The 20380-nt window shown below is 43.3% G+C and overlaps 1 protein-coding gene across 5 annotated transcripts in view; it reads left to right on the top strand.

Moving 5' to 3' along the window:
* Positions 1-20380, top strand: part of kif16ba (kinesin family member 16Ba) — a 290426-nt gene that overhangs the window by 9727 nt on the left and 260319 nt on the right. For all 5 annotated transcript variants that reach the window (XM_085981640.1, XM_085981641.1, XM_085981643.1 and 2 more), the window contains exon 2: positions 6098-6167. In XM_085981640.1, coding sequence (XP_085837766.1) covers positions 6098-6167 — 70 coding nt within the window. The remainder of the gene's footprint in view (positions 1-6097; positions 6168-20380) is intronic.

Below are 20380 nucleotides of genomic sequence, written 5' to 3' on the forward strand. Positions count from 1 at the left end.
AAGGTCTCCCCTCAGCCTCCTCTGTTCCAAGGAAGACAAACCCAGCCTATCCAGTCTTTCCCCATAGCTAAGATTTACTACTCCTGGCAACATCCTTGTAAATCTCCTCTGTATCCTCTCTAGTGCAAGCACATCTTTCCTGTAATGTGGTGACCAGGACTGCACGCAGTACTCTGTTATAATTTTTTTTAACCTGACTTTAAATTATAAACGCTAAGGTTGCATAGTAGTGTTGGTGCTAAACATTGTATAGAAGCTGCAGTTAAAGTGTAAATGCAGTCTGAGTCCTGAGCCGGAGCTCGACCTGACACTGAAGCGAGGCGGAAGAGAGAAACTTGACACCCACTTTAGGCTACATAAATTTAATGGTGCAAAACAAACTTGTAATGTAAATGCATCTTTAGATTGCTTAAGCAAACTTTCGTGTTACTGCTTGTATAGAGTATGACAAAGTGTCAAATTAGTTCCTTAACATACATCTTTAAGTGTGATGCAGGCACAGAATGCATTCAGTTTAGCAGATGTGGCTTTTTTTTTAAAAAGAGCTGTTTCTATTGCCCTATTCCTAATTGTTTTCATTTTTTATAATTATACAACTGCAATTTTAAGAGTGGTAATTTGGGTGAGGAAAATCTGAATACAAGCTATACGTGACATACTTCAGAAAATACTTTTGTAAGTGAACAGGAACTAAGCACATGGGTGACTTGTCAGGCCTTTTTGCAGTGTTATTTATGTTGCCCCAAATATAGTTCTATATTTTCATGTTCTTATGAATGTTTAGAAATGGATATTTTGGGTCCTTGCTACAATTCTTGTACAATTTCCACTGTCATCTGCTCTTTCTGTTACTGATGAATGAGTAGAATCACCAAAGGTAATCATTTAGGGTGGCATCGGGTGATAATCGAGCAGAAATTCTAGAGTATTAATGTAACATTACACCCTTCATTCTTTTTCATCCCCACCTCCTGCACACTCTAGGAATATAACCTAGCCCTTTGAGTTTTGGGAAAGCATTTACATGCGTTGTGCTCTGGGCTGTTTGTTTATCCAAGTATATCTAATGTGAAGGCTGTTATGTCCTAGAAAGGTTTTAATTTCATCCACTGTTCATATGATTACACACACATACTTGTGTGATTTGTTCATAAACCAGTTTGTATTGCATTAGTTGCATTCAATTGGCTAGACTTGCAAAGAAAAGTTAAAGTAGCTTATTGTGAAGTGCACATGGCATAAATTTAACTATGAACATTGTACAAGTTTTGACACAGTACGTGAGTTTCATAGTGTTTCTGGCAAATCTGGAGTGAGTTGCTGTTTGAACAATGCTTCTAGCAGTTGGGTAGAGATTTTAGTGTATTGATGCACATCACACAACTGATCTGGCTAGTTTTTACTGTACGTTTTCTGCTCAGGTTGCCAGGAGATTAACTAAATGTTGCAGAATTTGTGCGTGAGAGATAAATGACTTTAGGGACACCAACTTCCTCCAAAACCGAGAACCACAGCACAGGTGCAGGCATGTTTCTGGAGCATCATGCAAATGCCAGCTGGGTGGCACAAGTTTCAGAGGAAGCTGGTATGGATCGTATTTAAAACAAAACCTCCAGAGACAAAGAATATATTTTTAACAATCATGGATTTCTAAAAGGATGTTCATTTTTAACCAACCTTATTGAATTCTTGCAGTAACAGAAATAGTCTTTCTGATGAGACATTAAACTGAGGCCCTGTCTGCCCTCTTGGGTGGATGTAAAGATTCCATGGCACTATTTTGAAGAAGAGCAGGGGAGTTCTCCCTGATGTCCTGACCAATATTTATCCCTAAACAAACATCATGAAAACAGATTATCTGGTCATTATCTCATTGCTGTTTGTGGGACTTGTGCAAATTGGCTGCCATATTTACTACATTACAACAGTGATTACACTTCAAAAGTACTTAATTGGCTGTGAAGCAGTTTGGGATGTCCTGAGGTTGTGAAAGATGCTATGGAAATACAAATTCTTTAATTCTATGTAATGATTTGGGTGTCAGCCCAAAGCGTTTCCTCGTGCTGGTGGGTACTTACATAATGCAAGTAAATGCTATAATTTATATTATATAATAACTCATGGAGTGTTACACAGAAACAGTCACTCCATTTCCCATTATCCAGCCAACTCACTCCCCAGCTGGCTTCCGCTTTGGGTAGATTGAGGTGAAGATGGGAGAATCAAGCTGGCTTAAATTCATTGTGCAAAAGCTCACTGTATAGAGTCAATGCTTGTGTATCTAAAATTATAAATTCAGTGCAAAAATTAAAAAAGGAAATGAGGACATTCCTCTTTACATCCACTACTAGCCTTTTTCAACATTGCTGGATGTGGTTCTGGGGAATGAGGTGGTTCTGGGGAATGAGGTGGGTCAAGTAGAGTAAGTGTCAGTAGGGGAACATTTAGAGAACAGTCATCACCGCATCATAAGGTTTAGGTTAGCTATGGAAAATGACGGGGAGCAATCTAGAGTAAAAATACTTAATTGGAGGAAGGCCAATTTCAGTGGATTGAGAATAGATCTGGCCCAGGTAAATTGGAATCAAAGATTGGCAGGCACTACTGTAATCAAACAATGGGCTGCCTTTAAAGAGGAGGATGTGAAGGCCTTAGAGAGGGTGCAGAAAAGACTTACAAGAATGGTTCCAGGGATGAGGGACTTCAGTTACATGGATAGACTGGAGAAGCTGGGGTTGTTCTCAGAGCAGCGAAGGTTGAGAGGAGATCTGATAGGTGTTCAAAATAATGAAGGGTCTAGACAGAGTTGATAGAGAGAAACTGTTCCCATTGGCAGAAGGGTCGAGAACCAGAGGACACAGATTTAAGGTGATTGGCAGAAGAACCAAAGGCAACATGAGGGAAAAACCTTTTTACGCAGCGAGTGGTTAGGATCTGGAATGCGCAATCGTGGCTTTCAAAAGGTAGTTGTATAAGTACCTGAAGGAAAAAAAATTGCAGGTCTACGGGGAAAGAGCAGGGAGTGGGACTAGCTGAAGTGCTCTTGTAGAGAGTCCCCACGGACTCGACGGACGGAATGGCCTCCTTCTGTGCTGTAACCATTCTATGATTCTAACAACCAAGATGGTCTGAGTGACAGCTGATGTCAATGTCGCTGAAGAGAGGCAAGATTGGTTCTGTCTGATTCCGCACAATTTTACTTCCTCCTTTGCCACAGACATTCATCAAATGATTAACACTACACAATAGGATCTTGAAACTGTCTGATAAGTGTTAAATTGGGATTGAAAGCAATCATTACTTTTGCATTTGTAGCACCCAACTGGCTGTCGTGAACGGTCCCAGTGGATTAGAAGGTAGCAAATGTAACCCCGCTATTCAAGAAAAGGAGAGAGAAAACCGGGGACTACAGGCCAGTTAGCCTCGCATAAGTAGTTGAGAAAATGCTGGAATCCATTATTAAGGAAGTGGTAACAGGGCACTTAGAAAATCATCATATGATTAGGCAAAGTCAACATGATTTTATGAAAGGAAAATCGTGTTTGACAAATTTATTCATTTTTTGAGGATGTAACTTGCAGGGTAGATAAAGGGGAACCAGTGGATGTTGTATATTTGGATTTCTAAATGGCATTCGATAAGGTTGCTATGCAGGATAAGGGCTCATGGGGTTGGGGGTAATATATTACTTTGGGTAGAGGTTTGTTAATGGACTGAAAGCAGAGAGTAGGGATAAATGAGTCATTTTCAGGTTGGCAAACCGCGAGGATCTGTGCTTGGGCGTCGGCTATTTATAATCTATGTTAATAATTTGGATGAAGGGACCGAATTTAATGTATACAAGTTTGCTGACGAAACAAAGCTAGGTGGGAAAGTAAGCTGTGAGGAGGACACAAAGAGCCTACCAAGGGATATAGACAGATTAAGTGAGTGGGCAATAAGGTGGCAGATGGAGTATAATATGGGGAAATGTGAGGTTATTCACTTTGGTAGGAAGAATAGAAAAACAGAATATTTTCTAAGTGGCAAGAAACCATTCAATGTTGGTGCTCGGAGAGAATGAGGTGTTCTCGTAAAGGAAACAAAGTTAGCATGCCGGTACAGCAAGCAGTTAGGAAGGGAAATGGTATGTTGGCCTTTTATTTAAGGGGGTTGGAGTACAAGAATAAGGAAGTATTGCTACAATTGTACAGGGCCTTGGTGAGACCACACCTGGAGTACTGTGCACAGTTTTGGTCTCTTTTTATCTGAGGAAGGATATACTTGCCTTAGAGGCGGTGCAACGAAGGTTCACTCGATTGATTCCTGGGATGAGAGGGTTGTCCTATGAGGAGAGATTGTGTAGAATGGGCCTATACTCTCTGGAGTTTAGAAGAATGAGAGGTGATCTCATTGAAACACACAAAATTCTGAGGGAGATTGACCAGGTAGATGCTAAGAGGTTGTTTTCCCTGGCTGGTGAGTCTAGAACTAGGGGGCACAGTCTCAGCATAAGGGGTTGGCCATTTAAGACTGAGATGAGGAGGAATTTCTTCACTTGGAGGATTCTGAATCTTTGGAATTCTCTACCCGAAAGGGCTATGGATGCGCAGTCGTTGAGCATATTCAAGGCTGCGATATAGATATTTGGACTCTAGGGGAATCGAGGGATATGGAGGAAAGTGTTGGGGTTGAAGATCAGCCTTGGGGTTGAAGATCAGCCTTGATCTTGTTGAATGGCAGAGCAGGCTCAAGGGGCCATATGGCCTACTCCTCCTAATTCTTGTGAGGTGTGCTATTTTAAAATCTGAAGCATCGGTACAGTGATGTAGCTGACACATTAATGTCATTATTAAAGGTGATTGAAGGGGTTTACTAATAAATGGTATCCATCTATCTGTGTTACTGTCTGCATATAATGACATCAGCTAACGTACATTTAAATGCAGTATTTAAACAAATTCCTTACTGATCTCAGATGATTTTGGTACCGATTTTGATGACTTCTCCTATTTTTTTATGTAGCTCAATGAGTACATGAACATAAGAAATAGAAGCAGGAGTAGGCTATTCGGTCCTTCGAGCCTGCTCCGCCATTCAATAAGGTCATGGCTGATCTCCGACCTCAACCCCACTTTCCTGCACTATCCCCATATCCCTTGATTTCCTTTAGTGCACAAAAATCTATCGATCTTTGTCTTGAATATACTCAACGACTGAGCATCCACCGCTCTCGGGTAAAGAATTCCAAAGATTCAGAACCCTCTGAGTGTAGAAATTTCTCCTCATCTCTGTCCTAAATGGCTAACCCCTTATCCTGAGACTGTGACCCCTGGTTCTAGACTCTCCAGCCAGGGGAAAGAGCCTCTCAGCATCGACCCTGTCAAGCCCTCTAAGAATGTGTTAGGTTTCAATGAGATCACCTCATTGTATGAATAACGTGGTGCTGACCGAATTGGTGGGAGCTGTTATGATGCCACATCTGTCCATCTTCTCTCTCCCTCCCTACCTCCACCTAAACTCTAGATTTTGAGGTTGGAGCCAGATAGATGGGGAAATCATGATGGTTTAAAAAAATTCACTTGCTAATATATTGGAATGTGATGGAAACATTAACAATGTGAAAATATATTTTGACTAAGGCAGCCAGCGAACGGTGAAAAATAGAGTTCCAAACAAAGTGGGAATGTTGAAAATAAAAGGCCTGATCTGCAGAAACTTGGTGTGACCTGGAAGCACGGGGGGCCTGGAGGATTTATTGCTGTTTGCTAAAAGGTGCAGAAATAGCCAGGAGTTTGTTTATTGAATACCATTGTCAAGTAAAGTTTTCATTACATATTCTCATTTTTATTTTTTTCCATTTAAAAAAAAAGTAACGTGAAACTTTCTTTGCGGAAAGAAAGTGGTTGCCTGGTTGCTGTAAAATTGACGTACTGTAGAACATTTTTTATAATTATTAGAAATCTTGTGTTGTAGATGTACAGAAATAATTAGATTTTTGATTCCTGAAATATTTTAAAATAAAACTCTCGACATAATTGCTGATTTGCTGCAACCTATTGGATTGAAAGTTTTTTTAATGTAATCTTTTTATTAATAAATATCTATTCTTGTGTAGAGAAAAGGATTTGGATGCCAAATACATCATACACATGGAAGGAAACAAGACAACAATCACAAACTTCAAGGTATAGCACTTTAAAATTGTATCAGCTCATTTTCAGTATAGTTCTGTATAGGGAACAGTCCATTCAATATTTATTTTTCAATATATTTTAGTGATCTGATTATATGAAAATTATCACTTGTTGGGGTAGCTCAGTATCTTGACAATTGTATCTGGAGAATGCAGAAACCTACTGTGGAATTGCACATGCAGCCTAGCAATTGTAAATTGGCCACTTCACTTGTGGACGGATGCCTTATTAAGAGCCCTGATAATCTTGACTTCATTTCTGTTGAAGTATGCTTCTGTAAAATTATCACTTAAGGGTAATTTTCTGTCATTTCACAGTCCATGCTTCCATTTTCATCATTGTAAATGGTGACCTGATTTGATAGGTCTTTTAGACTAACTAATTACGTATGCCCTACTCTTAAGTTTTTAAAACTTATCATTTTGTATTTTGCAGCTATAAAATGCAACCAAAATGCAGCTCTTATTTTTAAAGGACAAGGAAATGCTAGGGAGAATATTTTTATACAAAGTGTTCTATCTCGGTGGGGATGGAATGATAATTATTTGTTGGGAAATATCCTTTCTGTGCAGTTTTATTGGATACATTAAGACACTCTATTTTAGGTTAGCACTTTTACGAGGATGAGCTGTATGGGGGAAAATTCAGTTGGTAGCGCCACCCGTTAGTGCCTTAAGAGGGTGCTAAGTGGGGCGCAAACCAACTAGCGCCCAGGCATGGCGATATCTGCGCCTCTTGCGAAATTGACCGGACATTTTGCGGCGGCGCTAAACACTACTGCCACGATCTCCTGCGCCGGCAGATCGTGACGTAAGTCAAGTGCGTAGCGCCCCGGACTGGAAATTGAGTGGCGCCCCCTGCCTTAACGCTTGCCGCTAGCAACAACAGGTTGAGGGGAGCGTTTTGCAGTCGGGAAGGGACTGGGGGAGCGCTATTTAAAGGCGACCGCTTCCTGCCTTTTTTTGTTGGTGACATTTTTGCACCATGCATTCTGAGAAAGAGAGAGAGAGAGAGACTTCTGGAGAGATTCTACACTGTGTGAAAGAGTTTTGCATACTGAGCAGCACTTTGCAGGTTCATTTTGATTTGCCCTTGTATCTATTTAGAAGAGACTGTGGGGGCTGCACTCTGAGCTCTTTCCCTGGGTCTCTCCATTGTTCTTTCCAGCAGATTTGATGTACAGGTCTCTCCCAGGCCGAGACTCAAGGCTGCAATGAACAGGATGTAGATGGAGACCAAGATAAACCCTCCCCTTTTTAAGATAAAAACAGAAAATGCTGGAGAAACTCAGCAGGTCAAGCAGCATCTGTGAAGAGAGAAACAGAGTTAACGTTTCAGGTCGATGACCATTCATCAGAACTCCCCTTTAAGAATTGGCCGGTGCCAGTGTGTCTGTGTTCCATTGCTGACTGACATCACATGAGCTTCGCCAGCGCTGTGAGTTAGCGCCTCGCTCCTTGGCCTTTGCGCCTTAAGACAGATGTGAAGCACCTGATTTAGAGCTCCAATCACCTCCAGGGGCGATAAAAGCCAAGTTTGCAATCGGAGGCGATAATTAGTGCCAGGCGCTAATCTTTGCGCCCGGCCGATAATTGCGTCCCAAATGGGGCGATACCGAATTTCTCCCCCTATGTGTCTTAGAGTGACTCATTTAATTAAAGCACACCAGGGCTTTGTACCAGCAATGAGATTGGACTAGAGCTGCTTGAGTCTGCCCTTGGAACTTGGATCACCAAATCAGCTTAGGACACATAATGGCAGCTCTCCTGAAAATATAGCATAAAAATGAGGATACCTCCTAATTGTCACTTTAAAAAAAAAAGGAATGGGAGAAACCTTTCCTTCTCTTTTACATAAATGTACTTGCAGCATTTTGTTTTATGGTGTATAGTAAGTTATACACTGATCATATGAATGATGAAAATTATTCATTTTTACAGGCTATGGGGAAAGAGCAGGGGATTGGGACTAATTGGATAGCTCTACCAAGGCGCTGGCATAAGCACAGTAGGCCGAATGACGACCTCCTGTGCTGTATCATACGATGATACTATGATATAAGATTTCAAAAGACTTGATACCAAGAAATCTTGTGATGAAATCATTCTTGCCGAGCCACAAAAGATAAGGGACTGGTAGCTGTTAAAAAAGCAAAACAGTGACATACCGCCTGAAAGAGTGACAATCGGATGCAGGATTACTATTGCAACAACACATCATAAGTAGGGTAAAACTAACCTGTCTCACGATGGTCTAAACCCAACTCACGTTCCCTATTAGTGGGTGAACAATCCAACGCTTGGTGAATTCTGCTTCACAATGATGGGAAGAGCTGACATCGAAGGATGAAAAAGCGACGTCGCTATGAATGCTTGATGGCCACAAGGCAGTTATTCCAGTCGTAACTTTTTTTCCCCTTGCCCCGTGATTTCTCTTGCAGTGGTCTCTACATGTCAGCCTGTCTGGGAAGATAATAAGCAAAGATGTGGAGTTTACAAGAGGAATGATGATGCAAACTTGTGCTTCATTTTTTAACACCTTTTAATTAATGAGAGCCAGCGAATGGGCTGAATGTGTGACCTGCAATGCAGTGTATGTCAACTTCCTGTTTTCTGTGCCAGTCTCCACAGATGGTTGACATATTTCCAAAGTTCCATCAGCAGGTGTGCTATCTTGGAGCCACTTGACCCCAAAGAGGGTCTTAACTCTCTCTTTCGCTCTCCTCCTCCCTCCCCTTCTATGCTCTCTTTCTCTCTCTCTCTCCCCCTTACAAACCCTGATCCAAGGAGGATGGTTACTGGATAACCGACCATCATCGGTTTGACCCCTCGTGAAGTAGACAGCAAGTACCAAGACTCCTCTGGCATCTTTCTGTGCTGTATCATGATGATACTATGATGTAAAATTTCAAAAGACTTGACACTAGGAAATCTTGTGATTTAAATCATTCTTGCCCAGCCACACAAGATAAGGGAATGGTAGCTGTTAGAAAAGCAGAACAGTAACATACTGCCTGTACTCCTCACAAATCACATTCTGATTAGTACAGCAACAACAACTTGTATTTCTATAGCACCTTTAACGTAGTAAAACGTCATAAGGCGCTTCACAGTAGTATAAGACAAAATTTTTTGACACTGAGCCACGTAAAGAGAAATTAACGCAGGTGACAAAGCTTGATCGATAGGTGGGGGTGGGGGGGTGGGGGGGGAAGGTGAATGTTACTTGCCACTTATCAGCCCATGGTCCCATGGAGGGATTTGAAAACAAGAGTGAGAATTTTGAAATCAAGGCTACATAAAAGGTTGCTATGCAAGATAAGGGCTCGGGGTTGGGGTAAACTGTTAAATGTTGGTGTTCAGAGATTTGGGTGTTCTTGTACAGGAAACACAAAGTTTGTCTGCAGTTACAACAAGCAATTAGGAAGGCAAATGGCATATTGGCCTTTATTGCAAGGGGGTTGGATACCAGAGTAAGGAAGTCTTTTTTTAAATTCATTCATGGGATGTGGGCGTCGCTGGCAAGGCCGGCATTTATTGCCCATCCCTAATTGCCCTTGAGAAGGTGATGGTGAGCTGCCTTCTTGAGCTGCTGCGGTCTGTGTGGTGAAGGTACTCCCACAGTGCTGTTAGGGAGGGAGTTCCAGGATTTTGACCCAGCGACGATGAAGGAACGGCGATATACTTCTAAGTCAGGATGGTGTGTGACTTGGAGGGGAACTTGGAGGTGGTGGTGTTCTCATGCACCTGCTGTCCTTGTCTTTCTAGGTGGAAGAGGTCGCGGGTTTGGGAGGTGCTGCCGAAGAAGCCTTGGCGAGTTGCTGCAGTGCATCTTGTGAATGGTACAAACTGCAGCCACGGTACGCCGGTGGTGGAGGACGTGAATATTTAAGGTGGTGGATGGAATGCCAATCAAGCGGGCTGCTTTGTCCTGGATGGTGTCGAGCTTCTTGAGTGTTGTTGGAGCTGCACTCATCCAGGCAAGTGGAGAGTATTCCATCACACTCCTTACTTGTGCCTTGTAGATGGTGGAAAGGCTTTGGGAGTCAGGAGGTGAGACACTCGCCACAGAATACCAAGCCTCTGACCTGCTCTTGTTGCCACAGTATTAATGTGGCTGGTCCAGTTAAGTTTCTGGTCAATGGTGAACCCCAGGATATTGATGGTGGGGGATATGGTGATGCCATTGAATGTCAAGGAGAGGTAGTTAGACTTTCGCTTGTTGGAGATAGTCATTGCCTGGCACTTGTGTGGCGCGAATGTTACTTGCCACTTATCAGCCCAAGCTTGAACGTCGTCCAAGTCTTGTTGCATGCGGGCATGGACTGCTTCATTATCTGAGGAGTTGTGAATGGTGCTGAACACTGTGCAGTCATCAGCGAACATCCCCATTTCTGACCTTATGTTCGAGGGAAGGTCATTGATGAAGCAACTGAAGATGGTTGGGCCGAGGACACTGCCCTGAGGAACTCCTGCAGCGATGTCCTGGGGTTGTGATGATTGACCTTCAACCACCACAACCATCTTCCTTTGTGCTAGGTATGACTCCAGCCAGTGGCGCGTTTCCCCCCCCCCCCCCCCCCCCCCCCCCCACCCCCAATTCCCATTGACTTCAGTTTTACTTGATGCCACACTCGGTCAAATGCTGCCTTGATGTCAAGGGCAGTCTCTCTCAACTCCCCTCTGGAATTCAGCTCTTTTGTCCATGTTTGGACCAAGGCTGTAATGAGGTTGGGAGCCGAGTGTACTTGGCGAAGCCCAAATTGGGCATCAGTGAGCAGATTATTGGTGAGTAAGTGCCGCTTGATAGCACTGTCGATGACACCTTCCATCACTTTGCTGATGATTGAGAGTAGACTGATGGGGTGGTAATTGGCCGGATTGGATTTGTCCTGCTTTTTGTGGACAGGACATACCTAGGCAGTTTTCCACATTGTCTGATAGATGCCAGTGTTGTAGCTGTACTGGAACAGCGTGGCTAGAGGCACGGCTAGTTCTGGAGCACCAGTCTTCAGCAAGCCAGCCGGGATGTTGCCCATAGCCTTTGCTGTATCCAGTGCGCTCAGCCGTTTCTTGATATCACGTGGAGTGAATCGACTTGGCTGAAGACTGGCTTCTGTAAGGAGGCTGATATGGATCATCCACCTGGCAGTTCTGGCTGAAGATGGTTTTAGATGGTCTGGAGTTTAGAGGAATGAGAGGTGGATTGACAGGGTAGATGCTGAGAGGCTGCTTCCCTTGGCTGGAGACTCTAGAACTAGGGGGCATTGTCTTGGGATAAGGGATTGGCCATTTAAGACTGAGATGAGGAGGAATTTCTTCACTGAGGGTTGTGAATCTTTGGAATTCTCTACCCAAAGGACTGTGGATGCTGAGTCTTTGAGCATATTCAAGGCTGAGATAGATAGATATTTGGACTCTAAGGGAAATCAAGGGATATGGAGATCGGGTGGGAAAGTGGAGTTGAGGTCAAAGATCAGCCATGATCTTATTGAATGGTGGAGCAGGCTCTTAATTCTTATGTTCTTGTGTATCTAGGGTATCTTACAGTGGGCATCGGCTTTAGTGTGCTTGAAGGATTCACACAGGACAGCTTGTGTTATATCAGCCACCTTGCTGTTCCTGACATCCAAGTCAAGTACCACACACCAGGCTTACTCATCACCAGCTGCTTAATCCAGTTCTGCACATGTGCTGCTTTGGCAAAGAGGTGTCCACTGTGATACTAATTTCCCCTTCAGGGTGTTCAGTGACGGTGAATGCTCGCTTCCTGTAACTGCTTTCATCTTTTGCCACAAATCCACCTCACGGCTTCGTCCTGGATCTTGCACATGGGCTGGAGTAAACGCTTCTCTTGCATACCTAGGAATCCTGATACATGAAAGAGAACTGTTTGGACAACCACAGGCTTAATCTGTATTGGAACTAGAGCATCTCCAGAGCATTTTATGCTGAAGGACTGAAGGTGGCATTTACCAAAACTGCAAGTACTAAACAACTGGAGCAGATGCCCACTATTCTCTTTCACCTAACACCTTCAATATCCTATCTTGCAACCTGCAAAGCAATAATACCTCATTTGGGGGTACCTACCATCATATCTCACAGGTTAACCCATTGTTTGAGATGGTAGATATGTGCACTAGATCCCCAGGTGAGTTTACTATAATGTTAGGAGAGCTCCTTGCTCTGCTTTGCATAGTGCCATGGGATCTTTAATGTCCACCTCAATCAGGAAGACAGAGCCTTGGTTTAGCGTCTCATTTGAAGAATGGCATTACCGACAATGCAGCGCTCCTTCAGTACTACATTATGTGCTGAAATCTTTGGAGGGATGAGTGAAACTGCAACCCTCTGACTCTGAGGCATGAGTGAAAAGAATGGATAACTGAAGAAAAGTCGCAATTTTAAATAAAAAGAAAAGACTGCTGACACACAGGAGAAAGTAAAGATATGATATGAGCAAGGAATATAAGGAAAAATACAAGTACAATAAGTGGATTAAAGCAGGGGTTCTCCACCGGGGATCTATGACCCCCTAGGGGCCGCGAGAAGATTTCGGGGGGGGTCCAACAGTTGGTTTGCCACATCATTATGCAGGGGAGACTGCTGATGTTTATGTCATAAACATTAGTAGTCTTCTCCCCTATATATTGAGATGAGAGCAATAATCTCAGATACAAAGACTGCATGCGCAGTCAATTCAGGTTCTTGCTGTTGGACACATTTGTATGGTTAGACAAGTCCCCTTGTCTGTCACTGACTTTTACCTATTTATCTTGCTAAGTTTTTTTTAATCTAGCCCTATTCGCTTCCACGTTCATAAACCACTCACTGCTTTTAACTATTAAAATAACATAGTGGGAGTCATAGAAACATAGAAGATAGGAGCAGGAGTAGGCCATTCGGCCCTTCGAGGCTGGTCTGCCATTTAATGAGATCATGGCTGATCATCCAAATTCAGTACCTTGTCCCTGCTTTCTCCCCATACCCCTTGATCCCTTTAGCCTTAAGAAATATATCTAACTCCTTCTTGAATATATTTAATGAATTGGCCTCAACTGCCTTCTGTGGTAGAGAATTCCACAGGTTCACCACTCTCTGGGTGAAGAAATTCCTCCTCATCTCAGTCCTAAATGGCTTACCCCTTATCCTTAGACTGTGACCCCTGGTTCTGGACTCCCCCGCCATCGGGAACATCCTTCCTGCATCTAGTCTGTCTAGTCCTGTTAGAATTTTGTAAGTTTCAAGGAGATTCCCCCTCATTCTTCTAAACTCTAGCGAATATAAGCCTAATCGACCCAATCTCTCTCCATACGTCATTCCTGCCATCCCAGGTATCACTCTGGTGAATCTTGGCTGCACTCCCTCCATGGCAAGAACATTCTTCCTCAGATAAGGTGACCAAAACTGCACACACTACTCAAGGTGTGGCCTCACCAAGGTCCTGTACAACTGCAGCAAGACATCCTTGCTCCTGTACTCTAATCCTCTCGCTGTGAAGGCCAACATACCATTTGCCTTCTTAACCGCCTGCTGCACCTGCATGCTTACCTTCAGCGACTGGTGCACAAGGACACCCAGATCTCATTGCACTTCCCCTTTTCCAATCTATTGCTGTTCAGATAATCTGCCTTCCTGTTTTTGCCACCAAAGTGGATAACCTCGCATTTATCCACATTATACTGCATCTGCCCAATCACCCAACCTGTCCAAATCATACTGGAGTTTCTCGGCATCCTCCTCACAGCGCACACGCCCACCCAGCTTTGTGTCATCTGCAAACTTGGAGATATTACATCTAGTTTCCTCGTCTAGATCATTAATATATATTGTAAATAGCTGGGGTCCTAGCACCGATCCCTGCGGTACCCCACTAGTCACTGCCTGCCACTCGGGGGAAAAAGACCCATTTATTCCAACTCTTTACTTTCTGTCTGCCAACCAGTTCTCTATCCAAGTCAGTCCCTTACCCCCAATCCCATGTGCTTTAACTTTACACGCTAATCTCTTATGCGGGACTTTATCGAAAGCCTTCTGAAAGTCCAAATACACCACATCCACTGGTTCTACCAGTTACATCCTCAAAAAAAAAAAAAAAAATCCAGTAGATTAGTCAAGCATGATTTACCTTTTGTAAATCCATGTTGACTTTGTCCGATCCTGTCACTGTTTTCCAAGTGCTCTGCTATTACATCTTTTATAATGGACTCTAGCATTTTCCCCACTACCGATGTCAGGCTTACCGGCTATAATTCCCAGTTTTCTCTCTACCACCTTTTTCTAAATAGTGGGGTTACATTAGCTACCCTCCAATCCATGGGAACTGTTCCAGAGTCTATAGAATTTTGGAAGATGACCAGCAATGCATCTACTGTTTCTAGGGCCACTTCCTTAAGTACTCTAGGATGTAGATTATCAGGCCCTGGGGATTTATCGGCCTTCAATCCCGTCAATTTCCTTAACACCATTTCCCTACAAATACTGATTTTATTCAATTCCTCCCTCTCATTAGATCCTATGTTCCCTGACATCTCTGGGAAGTTATTTGTGTTCTCCTTTGTGAAGACAGAACCAAAGTATGTATTTAATTGGTCTGCCATTTCTTTGTTCCCCATTATAAATTCCCCTGATTCTGACTGCAAGGGACCTACACTTGACTTCACCAATCTTTTTCTCTTCACATATCTATAGAAGCTTTTACAGTCAGTTTTTATGTTCCCTGAAAACTTACTCTCATACTCTATTTTCCCCCTCTTAATTCATCTCTTTGTAATCCTTTGCTGAATCCTAAACTGCTCCCAATTCTCAGGTTTGCTGCTTTCTCTGGCTAATTTATATGTCCTCTCCTTGGATCTTATGCTATCCCTAATTTCCCTTGTTAGCCATGGTTGAGTCACCTTTTTTGTTTTATTTTTATGCCAAACAGGGATGAACAAATTCTGTAGTTCATCCATGCGATCTTTAAATGTTTGCCATTGCCTATCCACCGTCGACACTTTAAGTAACATTCCCCAATCCATCCTAACCAACTCGCACCTCATACCATCGTAGTTTCCTTTATTGCACGTGTCTCTAACAGGGACTGCGGGGAGGATGAGCAACCTGGCCACAGCACCGTGGAGCGGGGGACCATTCAAGTGGGGGGAGTTAAAAGAAATGTTGTAGTGGTAGGGGATAGTATCGTTAGGGGGACAGATAGAGTTCTCTGCAGCCGAGAACGAGAGTCCCGAAGGCTGTGTTGCCTGCCCGGTGCCAGGGTTAAGGACATCTCCTCTGGACTGGAGAGAAACTTGGAGTGGGAGGGGGAGGATCCAGTTGTCGTGGTCCATGTTGGTACCAACGACATAGATAGGACAAGGAAGGAGGTTCTGCTGAGTGAGTTTGAGCAGCTAGGGACCAAATTAAAAAGCAGAACCACAAGGGTAATAATCTCTGGATTATTACCTGAGCCACGAGCGAATTTGGCTAGGACAAATAAAATTAGAGAGTTAAATGCGTGGCTCAAAGACTGGTGTGGGAGAAATGGGTTTTGCTTCCTGGGACACTGGCACCAGTACTGGGGCAGGAGGGAGCTGTTCCGTTGGGACGGGCTTCACTTGGCCAGTGCTGGGACTAGAGTCCTGGCGGATCATATAACTAGGGCTGTAGAGACGGCTTTAAACTAACTAGTGGGGGGGAGGTTCCTAGAGAGCAAATAATACAAATGACAACAGAGAAGGTCATAGACTTGGGTAGCAGTGGGGAAATTAAAAACCAGAGCATGTCAGGAAGGGGCAGAAGGTATGGAGTAAAAGGTAAAGTAATAAAAAGGGCAAAAGCAGGAACTAAGTGTCACAAAACATCTTTGAAAGTTCTCTATCTGAATGCACGTAGCATTCGTAACAAAATAGACGAGTTAATGGCACAAATAACTACATATGGGTATGATCTTGTGGCCATTACAGAAACATGGCTGCAGGGTGACAATGCCTGGGAATTAAACATACCAGGTTATTTAACGATCAGGAAGGACAGGCAGGAAGGAAGGGGAGGTGGGGTGGCTATGTTAATAAAGGAAGGAATCACTAATACAGAGAAATGATATTGGGTCAAAAGATCAGGACAATGAAACAGTTTGGGTGGAGGTAAGGAATAATAAGGGGAAAAAAACACTAGTGGGCGTAGTCTATAGGCCTCCGAACTGTGGCAACTCTGTTGGACGGAGTATCAATCAGGAAATAGCTGAGGCTTGTAATAAGGGAACATCTATAATTATGGGGGATTTTAACTATCATATTAATTGGACAAATCAAATTGGGCAGGGCTGCCTTGAGGATGAGTTCATTGAGTGTATTAGGGATGGGTTTCTTGAGCAGTATGTAACTGAACCGACCAGGGGGCAAGTAACCTTAGATCTGGTCCTGTGTAACGAGACAGGATTAATTAAAAATGTCCTAGTAAAGGATCCCCTTGGAATGAGTGACCATAACATGGTTGAATTCCATATTCAATTAGAGGGTGAGAAGGTTGGATCTCAAACAAGCGTGCTAAGCTTGAATAAAGGAGACCTATGAAGGTATGAGAGCGGAATTGAGTAGAGTGGATTGGGAAAATAGATTAAAGGGTAAGACGATACATGATCAGTGGTGTACATTTAAGGAGTTATTTTACAACTTCCAAAAAATATATATTCCACTGAGAAGAAAAGGGTGTAAAAGAAAAGACAGCCATCCGTGGCTAAGTAAAGAAATTAAGGATAGTATTCGACTAAAAACAAGGGCATATAAGGTAGCCAAATCTAGTGGGAGGATAGAGGATTGGGAAAACTTTAAAAGACAGCAAAAAATAACAAAAAGATTGATTCAGAAAGGGAAGATAGATTATGAAAGTAAATTAGCAAAAAATATAAAAACAGATAGTAAGAGTTTTTATAGTTATATAAAAAGAAAAAGGGTGGCTAAAGTAAATGTTGGTCCCTTAGAGGATGAGACCGGGAAATTAATGGTGGGAAATATGGAGATGACAAAAACACTGAATATTTTGTATCAGTCTTTACAGTAGAAGACACTAAGAATATCCCAACACTGGACAAACAGGGGGCGAAAGGGGGGGAGGAGCTAAACACGATCAAAATCACTAAGGAAGTGGTACTCGGTAAAATAATGGGACTCAAGGCGGATAAATCACCTGGACCTGATGGCTTACATCCTAGGGTCTTGAGGGAAGTGGCGGTAGGGATTGTGGATGCATTGGTAATAATTTTCCAAAACTCCCTGGACTCGGCAATGGTCCCGGCAGACTGGAAAACTGCTAATGTAACACCCTTATTTAAAAAGGGCAGTAGACAGAAGGCTGGAAACTATAGACCGGTTAGCCTAACATCTGTGGTAGGTAAAATTTTGGAGTCCATTATTAAGGAGACAGTAACAGGACATTTGGATAATCATAATTTAATAGGACAAAGTCTGCATGGTTTTATGAAGGGGAAGTCATGTTTGACAAATTTGCTGGAGTTCTTTGAGGAAGTAACATCTAGGGTGGATAAAGGGGAACCAGTGGACGTAGTGTATTTAGACTTCCAAAAGGCATTTGACAAGGTGCCACACAAAAGATTATTGCTTAAGATAAAAAATCACGGGATTGGGGGTAATATTCTGGCATGGATAGAGGATTGGCTATCTAACAGAAGGCAGAGAGTTGGGATAAATGGTTCATTCTCAGACTGGCAATCAGTAACTAGTGGTGTTCCGCAGGGGTCAGTGCTGGGTCCCCAACTCTTTACAATCTATATTAACGATTTGGAGGAGGGGACCGAGTGTAACATATCAAAGTTTGCAGATGATACTAAGATGGGGGGGAAAAGTAGTGTGAGGAGGACATAAAAAACCTTCAAGGGGACATAGACAGGCTAAGTAAGTGGGCAGAGATTTGGCAGATGGAATACAATACTGGAAAGTGTGAGGTTATGCACTTTGGCAGGAAAAATCGTAGAGCAAGTTATTATCTTAATGGCAAGAAACTGGAAAGTACTGAAGTACAAAGGGATCTGGGGGTCCTGGTGCACGAAACTCAAAAGGTTAGTATGCAGGTGCAGCAAGTGATTAAGAAGGCCAATGGAATGTTGGCTTTCATTGCTAGGGGGATAGAATTTAAAAATAGGGAGGTATTGCTTCAGTTGTACAAGGTATTGGTGAGACCGCACCTGGAATATTGCGTACAGTTTTGGTGTCCATACTTAAGAAAGGACATACTTGCTCTCGAGTCAGTACAAAGAAGGTTCACTCGGTTAATCCCGGGGATGAGGGGATGGACATATGAGGAGAGGTTGAGTAGATTGGGACTCTACTCATTGGAGTTCAGAAGAATGAGAGGCGATCTTATTGAAACATATAAGATTGTGAAGGGGTTGGATCGGGTGGATGCAGGGAAGATGTTCCCGATGATGGGTGAAACTAGAACTAGGGGGCATAGTCTTAGAATAAGGGGCTGCTCTTTCAAAACTGAGATGAGGAACTACTTCACTCAGAGGGTGGTAGGTCCGTGGAATATGCTGCCCCAAAAAACTGTAGAAGCTACATCATTACATAAATTTAAAACAGAAATAGACAGTTTCCTAGAAGTAAAGGGAATTAAGGGTTACGGGGAGCGGGCAGGAATCTGGACATGAGTCAAGGTTCGGATCGGTCATGGCCCTGTGGGTAGCGGAGTGGGCCCAGGGGCCGTGTAGCCTATTTCGTGTGTCTAATTCTGTTAGATGCAGGAGATGGTTCTGTGATAGTGGATTGGCAGTTAGGATCAGATCAGCCATGATCTTACTGAATGGCTCGAGGGGCCGATTGGCCTACTCCTGCTCCTATTTCTTATGTTCCAATTTAATGCCATCCCCAACCTCCGCATTACTGTTTGGGAGTCTGTATACAACTCCCACTAACGTTTTCTGCCCCGTGGTATTTCTCAGCTCTACCCATACAGATTCCACATCATCAGAGCTAATATCCTTATTATTGTGTTAATCTCTTTAACCAGCAATGCTACCCCACCTCCTTTTCCTTTTTGCCTGTCCTTCCTGAATATTGAATACCCCTGGATGTTGAATTCCCAGCCTTGGTCACCCTGGAGCCATGGCTCCGTAATCCCAATGATATCATATCTGTTTACATCTATTTGCGCAGCTAATTCATCCACCTTATTACGAATGCTTCTCGCATTAAGACTCAAAGCCTTCAGGCTTGTTTTTTTAACACTCTTAGTCCTTTTAGAATTATTATTTACTGTGGCCCTGTTTGATTTAAACCCTTGATTTCTCTGCCTTCCACTTTTGCTTTTCTCCTTCCTGTCTTTTGCTTCTATCCTTGTTTCTCATTCCTCTGTCTCCCTACACAGGATCCCAACCCCCTGCCATTTTAGTTTAAACCCTCCCCAACAGCACTAGCAAACACTCCCCCCTAGGACATCGGTTCCGGTCCTGCTCAGGTGCAGACCGTCCAGTTTGTATTGGTCCCACTGTAGTGTATGTACCTTTAAGAGAGAACTACTTTTACAGCTCCTGTATACTGTAGTACCGGCAGTGACCACACCTGTATATAAGCCTTGAGCATGCCTCTGTACTGTCAGTCTTGAGACTACCCTCCTCCAGTAAACACCTGTTGATTGTTAAGTTACAGCCTCTGTGTAGTTATTGGAAAACATCATACTTTAAGAATCACGAATTCAACACCCACCTCTCCCAGAACTGGTTCCAATGTCCCAGGAATTTGAACCCCTCCCCCTTGCACCATTCCTCTAGCCACTTATTCATCTGAAATATCCTTCTATTTCTACTCTGACTAGCACGTGGCACTGGTAGCAATCCTGAGAGTACTACCTTTTTGAGGTCCTATTTTTTAATTTACCTCCTAATTCCCTATATTCAGCTTTTAGGACCTCATCCAATTTTTTACCTATATCGTTGGTACATATATGCAGCATGACAACTGGCTGTTCACCCTCCCCCTCCAGAATGCCCTGCAGCCGCTCCGAGACATCCTTGATCCTTGCACCAGGGAGGCAACATACCATCCTGGAGTCTCGTTTGTGGCCGCAGAAACGCCTGTCTATTCCCCTTGCAATAGAATCCCCTATCACTATAGCTCTCCCGCTCTTTTTGCTCCCGTCCTGTGCAGCAGAACCACCTATGGTGCCAGGAAGTTGGCTGCTGCTGCCTTCCCCCGATAAGCCATCTCC

This window comes from Somniosus microcephalus, chromosome 3 (assembly GCF_052327205.1).
Source record: "Somniosus microcephalus isolate GS21.2 chromosome 3, FLI_Smic_1.0, whole genome shotgun sequence".
Taxonomy (NCBI): domain Eukaryota; kingdom Metazoa; phylum Chordata; class Chondrichthyes; order Squaliformes; family Somniosidae; genus Somniosus; species Somniosus microcephalus.